Source organism: Erpetoichthys calabaricus, chromosome 7 (genome assembly GCF_900747795.2).
Source record: "Erpetoichthys calabaricus chromosome 7, fErpCal1.3, whole genome shotgun sequence".
Classification (NCBI taxonomy): domain Eukaryota; kingdom Metazoa; phylum Chordata; class Cladistia; order Polypteriformes; family Polypteridae; genus Erpetoichthys; species Erpetoichthys calabaricus.
Window position 1 is genome coordinate 101,648,111 of NC_041400.2, and position 15,069 is coordinate 101,663,179.

At 37.1% G+C, this 15,069-nt stretch overlaps 2 protein-coding genes across 3 annotated transcripts in view; both read right to left on the minus strand.

The window, feature by feature from the left end:
- prrc1 (proline-rich coiled-coil 1) overlaps positions 1-2,539 on the minus strand; it is a 54,163-nt gene extending 51,624 nt beyond the window's left edge. Inside the window, exons 1-2 of the mRNA XM_051929644.1 lie at positions 2,383-2,539; positions 363-463 (exon numbers count right to left, since the gene is read on the minus strand). Of these exons, the coding sequence (XP_051785604.1) occupies positions 363-459 (97 nt within the window). The 5' untranslated portion in view covers positions 460-463; positions 2,383-2,539. The remainder of the gene's footprint in view (positions 1-362; positions 464-2,382) is intronic.
- c7h5orf63 (chromosome 7 C5orf63 homolog) overlaps positions 1-15,069 on the minus strand; it is a 389,765-nt gene that overhangs the window by 44,320 nt on the left and 330,376 nt on the right. The window lies entirely within an intron of this gene.

The following is a 15,069-nucleotide window of genomic DNA, read 5'->3' on the forward strand; positions in this document are numbered from 1 at the left end:
AGCCAACTCCACAGATAAACCATTCATCCTACCAGCCTATCCTAGCCACTGTCCTCCCACATATCCATTAGCTTTGGCAAATAACCAAATGTAACTGATGCTGCCCCCAGGCGACAGCTGAGGTGATTTGGACATACAATGAAGATAATCCTTGGAAAACTCCCATAACATACATACTGAGTGCAACCAATGGAGATAAGCCCAATGAAAAACTAGAGAAATTCTATTTAAAAGAATAGGTATGCTTAGAAAAGTCCCAAAGGGAACTGAAGACTAATAATGATAAAAAGAAAGCCTGTTTTACCATGCTCAGAATATTCAAAGGAGTACAGAGTATGAAAAAATAATAATTATATCTCTACCTAAAGGAACAGGAACAGAGTTCACGGATGCTGCAACACTTGGAGGAGGTGGAGGAGTGCTTGGAGGAGTTGTCTCTATGCCACTTTCTTCCATCATCTTCCTATCATTCAAAATGCACCAAAAGAAACAATGCTTAATATAGTAAGACTATTTACAAAACAATACAAGAAAAAACAGACTTTCAACAAAGCAACCAACTCCTGTTAAATTACTTTAGGTTAGTAAAAGATGCTGATAGATTTGGTAAATCTGTTGGAAACTAATTAAGACCTAAAAATGATCCTAATTGCAGAAATACCTTTGCTGTCAACTTAGTCAAAAGTAATACATTTTACAAAGATTTGAACCCTCCTGATATTTTTCACATTGGTTAACAAAAAAGTAAGCACAATTTTCAACAAATTACAACACTGAAATTTTAAAAGATCGGTTTAGATATTTATCACTTTCATACAATTCTGCAAACTGAACTAAGATGCATTTAAATTCATCATTAGTTAGCACACACATGAATAAAGTTCACTAACTATTAGTCTCTGCACAAACATTTATGAAAACACATATTTTGTCTCAACAGGATTTCACTGGAACAGAAACCTTACAATGAAGACCAAGGCACACTCATGACAGAAATCTGAGATTGTGCTGTAGTCAAGACACCTTTGATAACTAGTTAAGAATAAGTCAAAGTTAACTCCAAATCAGTAGTGTTAAAAAACCACTGGTATAGAGAACACTGCCTGAAACAGGAGTCCTGCATCCAGCACTAAGGCAAAGTCATATACTAAACAAAATTATGTTTTTCTAGATATTAAATTAAGCAAGTGATGGAAAATTGGACAAAGTGGTAAAGACAACACAGCTGACGGTTGTTATAATTTTAATATACAGTTAATTGACTGAGGTGGACAGCGTATACAGCATCTGGTGGGGCTACTTTAAGTGCCACTGCACACAACACATGCTGTACAGAATGTACTAACACGTAATGTTTATTATTATCCCTTATTACTGATATAAAGTGTCTCTTTATAAACTTATCAGCAAAAGTAAAGAAAAAATGCCAAGTTACATGAGCACAGAAGAACGAGACGAAAACTATTGAAACCGAGACAGTGGACAGATCATTATCTACGTGTAATCACCCAAATACCTACGTTACGTTCAGACGTGTAAATAAGTTTCTGCAAAATTCCATTTGATTTATAAAATACAATGAGAAAAGTAAAATGTAAACTAGCTATAATCATCGTGTTTTGACTGTAGAAGACCTCGGCACATGTCACTGGAAAAGTCACTGACAAATCTGCGTACTCAAGTGTCAAAGCCACACTCGCAAAACGCATGCGCAATGCAAACCGGTAGCTTTTTAGCCGAAGGAAGGAAAAAAGGAAAGACCAGCTCTATTGCCACGTCCCCTTTCTGTCAACAGGAATGTTTGCACATAAAAATCAAAACGTAAACAAAAAAATTACAAGTGAAACAATTTTAAAAGTGATTTACAAACTAAGCCAGGTAAATCTTTGCATTTACCTCAACGGCGATTAATCTGCATGAAACGGGAACTACTGAGGCACATACCTGTATCTGGCTATTTACAGAGATGAAGGAGTAAAAAAAACAAAATTTTGATAATGTCTGACGACAATACAATATTCACGTACAATATTCAGTTTAAGACACACGTCTCGGTTGTGCTGTATTTTTCTCCTATTACAGTTACACATCCTAAAGCAGATCACTTATAGAATAGTACAGTTAGCTTTCTTTGTTACAAAAAAAGTAACAAATCAAGAAAAATGTGCATTATTTAGGCTGGGTACCACAAGGTACCAGGAAAAAATAAGGCTGCATGAGAAGTTGTTCTAAGAAAAATAATCTTATGCTTTAATAAGAGGCAAAGCTGAACCTGCACGTAATGGTGCCATTTGTTTTGAAGTAAATAAATTATCAAACACAATACTATAATCACCATGATAAACACGAAGGAAAGTTTAAAACAAGCTAACACCAACTTACTGTTACTCAATAGCTGGCAGCGAACTGCTTCAATGCTTCTAAACTCTCTTCGAGTTATTCCTACACACGGCGCAGCCGCGACGACCGCACACACACGCATACACTTACAAACGTGGGATTCCAAAATGGCCGCATCGGGTGACGTCACAACAATGCCACGTCGTACCGGCGCAAGGCGTGGCGTGGTGCTGATGGGGTAGATCTCTGCAGTTGTGTTTACTGGTGCTCGGATGCGTACCAGAAGCCCCGCGTCGGAAGTTAATTACATAGTGATTACAGCACGGAATCGACTCGAAATAATAATCTGTTAGTTGGCATTTGTAGTAACAAGTCTTATTTTTTAGATCATCTGTTTTTTAGCATGGTATCTGAGTGCTTGCTATAGTTTAGTTCCATTGCAGATTGCACCTCGGAACTGATGCGCAATCTCTGAAGTATAGAAAAATCGCTTACTACCTTGGGGTTGCTCCAGTTTAGGTTTACCACCGGAAACATAGTGATACACGTTATAGAATCGCGATATGTTGGCTCAGCCCGTACACTTTTATACAAGCTTTGAAAGTCATATATTTTCCATAGTTTAGTAAGTTTAAAGTTGGCTATTTTTTTCATTAGTAAAATGAAATATTGTTTTTGCTCTGTAGTCTGTTCATATAAGCAAATTGTGAGAATGAATTTGCCATTACCCAGATTGATGGAAATGGATAAAATCATGTAGTAAGTACAGTTTAGCCAACCTCAGATAAATTACATACTGCTACTCCATTCATGTGTGTGTGTATGTATGTTTACCATGTCTTTGTGCCATTATACAGTAATTTCTATCTATCTATCTATCTATCTATCTATCTATCTATCTATCTATCTATCTATCTATCTATCTATCTATCTATCCTAAATGAATGAAATGTAGTGCCAGATTTCGTATCAAGACCTTAAAGACAAACCATGAACGCTGGACTAAGGCGTCTTCTACTCCCAGGGCCAGCTCTAGACTATAGGGTGCCCCCTCTGATAAATTTTCTACTTTAGAAATCCATCCATCCATCCATTATCCAACCTGCTATATCCTAACTACAGGATCACAGGGGTCTGCTGGAGTGAATCCCAGCCAACACAGGGCGCAAGGCAGGAAACAAACCCCAGGGCAGGGCGCTAGCACACCGCAGGGCACGCACGCACACACACACACACACACACCAAACACACATTAGGGACAATTTAGAATCGCCAATGCACCTAACCTGCATGTATTTTTCAAAAAAATATTACAATGGAACCCAGTCACTGCCGGTACTCTGTGTTGCTGGCATCTTGTTTCCTCCTCACAATGTATAATTCCATTGATATTAAATTGCATTGATTTTGGTATTACATTATGGAATCTAAGAACGGGGGATAGTCCATCATGAAGGTAGGTGCACATTGATATTAGTATATGATATCCAAGAGCTGGGGGTTGGTCATCTTTAAGTTATATGGAATGAAATACACTGACATTTAATGAAAGAACAGTGAAGGACAGCCTGGATATGTCTTGGCGCCCCCAAGTCATGACACACCTATACCTGTGCCTAATCATCCTTAGATTAGAACAGTCCCTGTCTACTACAACTTAGACAGAACCTATTTAATCTTGTACTGAGATGGCTATACTGGGCGATAATCTAGGTCTTCTAAACAGTCTAAAGGATTTGAAAAAGTTGATCAGCAGGACTCTTTCAAATAAATATTGAATCACATACTTGTGAACACCATACACACACATATCCACAGGGTGTAATGGGAACTATAGCCCTGTGAAGCAACTCTATTGGGTTCTATGGGAGCCAAGGAGAAGTTGCAGGGAAGGGCTATCCCTACTTTGTGGAACTTCCACCTAATCCTGAAGTGCTTCCTCTGTGCAGTGTCCTGACAAAGGAAGTAGTCCTGAGTCTGGCATAAAAGTTGCTGCCTTATCTCATTCAGGGAGACAGAGGAGAACACTTTCCCTGGAGGAGTGAAGGAAAAGGAAATAAAAGAAGAAAGAGTTTGCTATTGTGAAACCTGCAAAAAGGGATTTTTGGTTAATAAAAACAGGTTATTAGAACCCAAGATGGTAACTGGTTAATTGTGTGTGAGGTTTGGCCACAACCAGCAGACTTAAAATGTTAGTCATATGTTTGCTGCAAACAACTAGATAACCTAGAAAGACAAAGCAGACTCTGCCATTTGTTTTTTTTTTGTTTTTTTTTTTTTGTTAACAAACACAAACTGCTAATAGGAGAATATTGACATGGGACAAATTTTAATTTTCTTTTTCTAATAGAGGCTTTAAGCTCTTACTCAGTGGAGAGAGTAACAAGTGGCAAGGAAATGTTGTTTGATTGCTTCTGCTTGTTTTATGTAAGGTAGAATGTTGTATTATAATAAATCCCTGGAAATATTTGGAGGTTTATGATGAAACAACATTCTTATCTCTAAGCAACATCAGTTACTTAATCTGTTAGTTGTTTTATTGTTGTATGTGAAAAAGTCAATAGAATTATTTTTTTCTTACTTGTCCATGGTAAAGCAAGCAAATATATAATATCTACCACAATATACACTTTACAAAAAACATACATGACATATTACAGCGATGGATAAAATGTGCATTGTTCAGCAGAAATTAAGGACTGACTACAGTGTAAGGTCCAAGAATGAAGCAAAAGCTCACACGATATAGCTTGGTTATCAGAGCATATCTACCAAAGAGTACAAAACAGCAGTTCATGACAATGAAGATTGTCACATTATTTATAAAGATCCTGGAACAATTATACACCAAGTTTTATGCCTGTACCAAAACAAAATTACTGCAGCAGAGGCAATCACAGCCAGACACATTTTGCAGGTAAAGTGAATCACTGGAGGGGAGAAAGACAGCAATGTACTGAGTGAGCCCTCCTACCTAGGCAACAGCAATAAACAGCAGCAACTGCTGAGCATTTGTTGCAAATCTTATCTGATGTTTTTATCTCAGGCAGCCAGACTTTTCCATGGATGCCCTAAAATCCAAAGAAACATTCATCTTCAGCAGCTTCATTTAATAGTTGATCTTTCTCAGCATAACAAAACGATAATGAACCAATAATGAAAAACAAACAATAGTCAGGGTGCGAGACCTGGGATATCACCATCATAAACTATCCATGACCAGACATACTTTTCAGTACAATTTCTCCTTGTTTATTTAGCTCTGTCCATGTAGAGCTAAAAGGCATGTAGTTTTTGTTTTTTTCCTTTATTGAAGCCACTATTTTAATCAGAAGGTGTCTTTTTGCACTCACTGGTTACTTGCCTATGTCTTCTTTCAAATTGAGGATTCTGATTTTGAATGACTTCCATATGTGTTTATTCCTGATATTTGGATGTCAAAACAAAAAATAGACTATTTATTTGTTCTTCATTAGACATTTTATTGAGTGCTCTGCAATGTATTTACATCTTTAATAAAGACAATCTCACAAGGTGGAAGCACTACCATAGCAAATCTTCTACCCAGAAGCTACCAAGGAGGCCAACATTTACAAAAATAGTTTATTATCAGATAAATAATAAACAGAGCAGGAAGCAAACAACAAAACTTGCAGCCTTACCTGGCCTATCTATAAAGTTTTATGTACAATGGGGGGTGGGGAGGCAATTTTGGAAAGAGAGCAAGCTATTTCTAATCTATCCTTTTACCCCTTACAATTGTAAGTGCCAACACAACAATAGGCTTTATAGTAGTAACTCCTTGCAAAATTGGAAATTAACATTAAAGCTATCTTCTGTAATAATGCATCACCTTGTCAACAAAAGGTCAGAAGCAATGTCTCTATGACCAAATAGTGAACATTGTGAACTGCAATGTCAAAGGTCTCAATCACGAATTAAAGAGAAATAAAGTATACTCTTACCTAACAGGTCTAAATGCCAAGGTAGTATTTTTACAGGAGACCCACTTATTAAACAAGGATCAGTTTCGGTTGCAAAGACATTGGACTTGCTAAATATTCCACTCCAGCTATACAAAGAAAACAAGAGGTGTGGGAATTTTAATACATAGAACAATTTAATTTGTAGTATCACATACAGTATCTGATTCTGAAGGGTGATATGTGATCATCATGGGTAATTTATTTAATTGTAAAATGATTTTGATAAATATCTACGCACCCAATGTAGATGATAGAGACTTCATCCAAAACATATTTGCATCCATTCCTAATTTGAACACTCATAAAATAATGGCCAGAGACTTTAATTGTTTTTTAAATCCAGTCCTGGATAGGTCTTCAGCCACAGGGGTGACAACATCTAACACTGCAAAATCAATTACACAGTTTGTAATTGATCACAACTTATCAGACCCTTGGAGATTTCTAAATCCAAACTCAAGAGCATATTCCTTCTTCTTACCAGTACATCACTGTTACTCAAGAGTTGATTATTTCTTTGTAGATAACAATTTTTTGCCCACGATCATATCTTGCAAGTACAACACTATTGTTATCTCTGACCATGCATCTATGATCATGGAGCTCAAATAAATATGCACCACCTGCTCATCTCACCGCTGGTGTCTTAACCCACTTTTATTAGCTGACGAGAACTGTACAGAGGTTATATCCAAGTAAATTGATTTTTTAGAGACAAATACATCATCAGAGGTCTCTGCAAGAATACTCTGGGAAACTCTGAAGGCATTTTTAAGAGGACATATTATTTCATATCTCTCCAATAAAAATAAATCGGAAACCAAGAAGGCGTCAGTTAATCAGTGAAATTACCAGAATAGATCAAGAACATGCCAGATTCCCATATGAGGCAATTTATAGGAAAACACAGGCTTTGCATTCAGAACTCAACCTCCTGACAACAAAAGAAACAGAACAACAAATTTTTAAATCACAACATTGTTACTATGGACACGGAGAGAAGGCTAATAAGTACTTAGCTTAACAAATCTATAAGCAGGAAGTTCGCAATGCAAAACCAGTAATTACCAACACAGATGGAGGCAAAATCATTGACCATAAAAATATAATGCACACTTTTAGAGACTACTATAAGTCCTTATATTCTACTCAGTTTAAAAAAGACAAGTTAAAATCTAATGCGTTTTTTGATGCATCGCATATACCAGAGCTAGATACTCTCAGTGCAGAGGAATTGAATAAACCTCTGACACTCTCAGAATTACTAGAGACTATAAACTCACTTCAGTGAGTGGGAAAGCAGCAGGCCCTGATGGCTACCCTGCCGATTTTATAAAAAATGTTCAATTAAGTTTGCTCCCCTTTAATTAACAACATTTATAGAAGCCACATACAATAAAATTCTACCTCAAACTTTTCGCCAAGCATTAAATACCATCTTTCCTAAGAAAAATAAGGACTTATTACAATGTGCATCATACAGACCAATCTCACTTATGAATAATGATGTTAAGATACTCTCCAAAGTTCTAGCTAGAATGACTGAGAAAGTGCTTCCTTCGGTAATATTACAAAACAAAACCAGATCTATTAATGGCAAACACTTAGCTTCCAATCTTCGGTGCCTGTTTAATATAATGTATTCACCCATAAAGTCTAACATCCCGGAGATCTTATTATCATTGGATGCGGAAATAACATTTGATATGGTTGAATGGGACTACCTATGTACAGGATTAAATTACTTAGAGATTTATACATAGATAACGTTTTTGCATCCTACGAACAATTACACTCCAAATTTACCTTCCCATCAATGCAATATTTCCACTATTTCCAGCCATGCACAGAATTTACTCTAGCTGCATACGCGCAAAGAATACAGTTATTCAACTTTAAATCTTTTATAGAGCACATCTATCTCATTTAAAATTGTCCAAAATGTTTCCAGGGCAAGATCCAACCTGAAAACATTGCAGTCAAGCTGTAGCCTTATTGGGCCATATGTTTTGGGCATGCACCACATTAGCATCATTCTGGACCAAAATCCTTAAATGCCTGTCAGACAGCCTTGGTGTCACAATCACTCCTAATCTATTAACAGTTGTGTTTGGTGTACTCCCAGATGGACTTAAAGTAGAGAAGGACAAACAAACTTTAATTGCCTTTACTTCACTATTAGTAAGTAGACTTATCTTGCACAACTGGAAGAATCCTAGCCCACTTTTTTAAAGTCAATGGGTAACTGATGTTCTATACTATTTGAAATTTTAAAAAATGTAATTATCACTTAGAGGGTCTGTTCAAAACTTTTTTTTTAAAACCTGGCAGGATCTAATCAATAACATTTTAGAATAAGTACTTATATTGGGAAAAAGGATTGTCTTCACTGTTTTCTACTCTTAAAGTTTTACTCTGGCTGGCTGTTCCTCTCTTTGTCATGGGTGGGGGTTGTATTGAATTTAGTTTTGTTAAGCTTGACTTAAGTTTGACTATTATTGGAACCCCTTGTAAAAATTAGTAAGAAGGGTTAGAAAAATATCACTGTTTGCTGAAGAACCATCATCTTGCACTGAAAAAACGAGAAACATCTGACTTTTAACTGAAACAAGTTCATTCAAAGAAAAACAAAGCCCTCATCAAGAAATAAATATTTTTAACAAAAACACATGTGCCACAATTGTTGCCACCCTTGGAAATTAATGTGAAACAGTGTAAATGGAGCATGTTTCCCATTTAAATTGGACATTGCTAAGTTAATAAAAGTGTATAGGAACTTTCCATCTGAAATCAATGACGTCCTGATTAACTGGGATACAAATGTGAGGAGACACAGGACCAAATTTAAGATGCCGGTTCTTCAGCAAACACGTATTACAATGGGTGTGGACTCTTCCGAATAGTTTTAACACAGCTCCGTTTATGAGATACTGGGTGGTTGTAATAAGAAGGAGACAAAAACGAACGAAAGACGCTATCTCTTCCGTCTTTTCACTTCAAACAGATACTCAAAAACATTCATTAAACAATGCTTACAGAGGAGACGCCAAAAAACTCAGCAAACAATCGACTTGAACCAGAACCCCCATCCCACCTGGTACTCACTTACTTATCATAACAGGGTGTCTGAAGGTGCAGCACACATCCTGGCCAAGTCAGGCATCAGAATAGCACACAAACCCGCGAACAATCTGCGCACAGTCCTCTTTGATGCTAAAAACAAGAAATCGACAGCAGAAACACGAAACACAGTTTATAGCATTCCATTCAGTTCTTGCCCAGTGGTATACATAGGACAAATATCAAAAAGAATCGCAACACGTATACACGAACATCGCAATGCCATCAAAAGGAAGGACTCACGATCACTGATCTATACGCATACTAAATCAATAGGACATACATTTAACTGGGACAATGTACAAGTAAGTTTTAAGGCCAGTACTAAAAGTGCCAGAGTGCTGGCTGAATATTGGCTATCAAACGAGAACACCATTAACAGACATTTGGACATAAACCCAGCATATGCAAACTTAAGAAGAACATGTTCATAATAAATAAAACTTTACAACCAATCCCCCCCCCCCCCCCGAACACACTGACTTAGCTCCTCTCCTGCCCCCTCCTAATTTTTGCTATACTGTATATTGCCTTTGATTCTTGTAAGTCTAAGCATTATCCTCTGATGAAGGCCCCTGGCATGGGCTGAAAGCTCAGGAATAAAAGCTACTTTATGATACGTGATTCATTTTCTCCCTTTGTGGATCTCCAGCTGCAAATATGCAAACCATATCACAGACCTTCTCTTCCATATATATATATATATATATATATATATATATATATATATATATATATCATGCACCACAAGTTATCTTGCTTTCTATGTGTATGTGAGTGTGTATCTCTCTTGCTCTCTTTCTCTCATCATCCATTGGGTTGAGCCATTGTCCCAGCTTTCCTCCCTTAAGTACACTTACTGTGTCATTTGGCTCAAAGTAGCTTTAGACCTCATTGGGTGACTTCCATGTTAGGGATGGCCTAACTTTTACAACAATGACACCAAGTCAGAGATTCCTCTACCAGCCCCAGCTGATCTTGAATTTTCAAATCTTCAGGGCAGCATTTCATGGAATGACTTCATAAATTTGTGCAACCTATTCTTTTTACATAGGCCTTGTCCACTAAGCCACCTATTATAACAGACAAAATACTGTTATGCCTCAATAAACAAAGTAAATGTATTTCAAGATTTTAGTTTTTATTTTTATAAGAAACTTCTTTATCAAAGGCAGATGTTAACTTAGGATTAATATGGATACATATTGTAAAGACCTGGAGGGCATGGGTGTGGGGTTTGGTTTGGGCCATTGTTGCAGGGCTAATGGAGACTTGCCGGTGGAAAATCTTCCAGACTTCTTGACTATAGCAGATGAGAAGCATCTCCAAAGTGCTTGCTGGTCTTATGAATGGTGTGAGGACTCTTAAAAGTTCCACAAAGTAAATCCCTACGTTCATAAACCTGCCAAGAATTGGCTTTACCTCAGGCTGACAGCCCCAACTACTTCCTGCAGGCTTTAGGAAGCTGGCTTTAATGGTTCAAGAAGGCTTTAAATGTTTAAGAATACATATATCAAAAATTCCTCACAAGGGAGATGGTAATTGTAACCCTCTAGCTAATTGAGACAACACAAAACAAAGTATCCTTTGTGAAAAAAGCGCTTCACCAGCGCCGACCCGACACAGACAAATAAAAGAAATAAACTTTTATATTCTTCACCTATGGGGCACGTTTTCCCCGTGTCCCGCAGGCACAACACAGTCTCACAAAGACCAATAAGCCCAAGCACAAATAATGTCCTCACCACCACCACCACCACCATCACCATTCCTCCTCCTCCTATTACTCCTCCTCACCAGCAAGCGTTGTCTCCCTCCTCCTGACTCCCAGAGTGGTGGCTGCTGGCTCCTTTTAGAACACCCCCGGCAGAAAACCCGCCCAAGAGGGCTCAGCAGTTGTTGCAGCACTCCCTGGTGGCACCCTCGTATCCCAACAGGGCTGTAACCAAATCCAATTCTTGTGAAGCCCTGTGGGAGTCCGAGGAACTGCCACAACCCAGGGGGGCTGCCATTCAGCGACCCGGGTGAGGTATTGTGCTGCCCATGTCTGTTCTCCCAGACCATATACAGAAGGGGCGTCCCGGCTGGGCATGGGCCCCGGCCATCCGCCACACCTTTAAAATGAAAAATGTATTTACAAAAAGCAAAAAGGGATTTTTATAAAAAAGGCAACACAAGGCTAACAAGTTCCAATGCAAAGTCCACAAGCAAAATACAATGAAAAAAGTGACAAATTGAGAACCAGAACATTTCAAAAGAAAACTATACTCACAGATGTTCAACAATTAACTCTCAGTAATCTACTGCAGGAACCCCCTATTTGAGCTCTGTATAAAGGAAGTGAGAGGACCCAGCATCAGTAACATCAGGATGGCCCCACCTCCTGGGGTTTCACCCATAATATGCAAGAAACTACAGAATATTTAAAAATATAGTGCACAAATAACAAATAATAAGCAAACACCAATTGTAAAGAAATATGAAAAATAATAAATCAAGCATAACAGAAAACAACAATAAAACAGAAAATACACATAAACCAGTAAATAAACTCTAGAGCAAACATCAAGGCGCTCTATTCATATTGTCTCTTCCACGCTCTGCACTGCCCTGGTACCTTTCAGTACTGGGTGTTAACCCAATAATTCTGCTAATTCTTTTCTTCCCCTTCTGCCCATTTCATATTATACATTTTACTTTCTAAAGATATTAATTTATGAATTTGTAACATGCTGACCACATTATATTTAATACTTTCTAAAAAATATTATTATACTGTATCTTCATTATGAGTGAAATAACTAAGCACTCACATATAATAAGTTTGCCTTCTATAGCATGCACAATACCAATGACAGACAACAACTATCATATGTAAGGAAGTAGCACAATGACTAACCCAGCACACTCTAGCAGACTGGTACTTCAATATATGCATGCGCCATAACACATTTTGTGCCCACTTTGTCATAGAGGAACCTTGTTCTCAGGGGATTTGTTCACCCAGGTATTATTGTACCTTCAGAACTTGCATGTTAGAAGGTCACTATTGCAGTGGATTTGCTTACCAGATTTTAAGTTTTACTTCTAACAAAAGCATAACATAAAAATTGTTTCCCTACTTCTCCATCATTACTGCAGATTCCTTCCACATCCTAAGGATGTATAAGTATAAGTGAATGTCGATGCATTCACAAATGCAACTTACAATGGAATGGCATTTGATACAGGGTAGGTTTCTGCTATGCACTTTCTAGAACTGTCATTGCTTGAATCTGACCCTTTAAATAAAAATTCTTCAAAAGCTGAATAGACGTCTAAGTAGAAATTACAGAGCCAGCAGAGCTACTTTTCTTACACAGTTTGCAATAACCATATGAGAAGTCTTCATTTAACAACAGCTGATACTGTAGATGTACACCAAACAGAGGATCTTTGATATTTCTACATTCAATAACCACTTTAAATGCTCTTTCAAAAAAGCATTTAATTTGTGTGACAGGAGCAAAAAGGCTGTGGGAAATGTGTTACTTATGAAGGCTTAAATTACATCAACAGTGAATAATACCATATACACGTCAATATCTCTAGTGCCATTGACTATCAGTGATAATTTCCTCAAGTGCCAGGTAGGCTATTGGTGTGTTGACAAACAACCAAGGATTTTAAGAGTAGCTTTGTTTATTACATACACATATTTGATAGTGGGAATTGAGAGGGGTATACAAGAAAACAATATGTTCACAGTGAAAGGCAAAGAACAGTACTGTACTCTGAACAGTACATAAACCTTCAAACGATACATTTTCACTATGAAATTGAATTTGGTTACCAATGATCTGGATAGGGCAGCAATGTACAGTAAATACTCAGAATCTAAATTAAAATTGTTCCTTCTGATGTGACAGTGTCAGTACTGATTTGATCATTCCAAAAGGTCTGTATAATCACTAGAGTGAGATGGAAATTTGAATGTGCAAAATAGGAAGAATACTCTGGGTAGAGCAGGGGTCAATTCACAAAGGTCTAGAAACCACAACCAAAACAATAGGAAGAGGCAAGCTTGAAGGGGTAAACAAAACAAAGTCAAAAGCAGAAGTCAAAAACCTCAAAAAGAAATTACCAGTGAATTTAGTCTTCTCGGGCTAAACAAAATGTCTTTCCCTTGAAACAAAGTGCAGTCAACTAAGAACCATGCAGCTTGTCCTTAAAAATCACATAAAGGCACGTGCACAACAAGCAGAATGGCAGAGCACTGAAATCATCAGCAAGGGAGGCAGAAAATATAACAAATAGGAAATAAATGTAAAAGTTAAATAATGAGATATTAAGCTGTATTGTGATTATGAATATTAATACATGATGAAAACACGTGTCAGGACACCCCTTCACAGTATATTTTTGATAACCTCAGGAAAAATACTCTATATCTTGTATAACAACTGAGTTTTTTACAAGTTCCCAGAATTTAAAAACTGGCTAGAGATTACTTACTTTTGTTTGTATCAATTTTTAGTTTGTGTTTGTTATGAGAATTTTAAAAAGTAGCATCTTAAGTGAAAATTCTGGTAAGTTTACCAAACAAATTTCTTTCCCTGTGCTAGAAGACATTTTGCATTTTTGCTTCAAGAAATATTTTTCCTTCAAAGAGTGAATTGTGATTTAGTAAATTAACCTGATCTATATGAAGTTTAAGTTAAATTTGAGATGGAAGGAACTTATTGCAGGTTTGGAAAATCCATCATAATTTAAAATAAACAGCCCAAGATAAGAAATCCCATCTAAAGTGATTTTTTAAAAATACATCTTCAAAAATAGTCAAATTTCTCAGTCTGGCGACTGTGATAATAGTACTATACAGTAGTACACAGATAAGCACATAGGATTACTCTCCATGGTTGCAGATTAGGTGATGGTATAAATAAAAATTTTGCTATTTAACTACCAAAATCAATATCAAATTGATTCCTTTATGAACAACAATCAGATATATGGAGTGCAGTTTATCCTACTTCCTTACTTACTTGTTTTAACAGCCTAGGGTCGTACAGTCGTTAACACAGCTACCATAGAAGTTTAAATCCCAGCCTGGGCTGTGTCAATGTGGGTTTTACATGTTTTTCCGAGTTTATTCCCACATTCCTATAATGTGCAAGTTAGGTTAAGTGATGACTGCAAATAGACTTGTACGTGCATGAATGTGCTAAATGTGACCTGCAATGAGCTGACATTGTGTCTGCTTTTCCAGCCTTGCACCTGAGGGTGCGAAAATAGACTCAGAATCCTGCAATGCTGAATAGGATAAATAATGATTCATAGCATATGGAGGACATATTTCTGCAATATTAAGTATTAGATCAGCATGGCTACCACTACCTGCATTAGAAAGGGTTCAAACTTGGTTATTGTTTATGTACAACTGCATATTCTACTCATGTTTCTATGGGTTTTCCCCCCACATTGCAAAGATTTGCATGTTAGGTTAATTGACGATTCTTAACTTAGACTGGTGTAGTTGAGTTTTGATGTTTTTTTCTATAATCGCCTGGTGCACTGTTCCCAGTTGGGATCGTCAGGATCAACATTCTCAAACCTGCTTAAACCATTTTATTGTGGGGGAAAG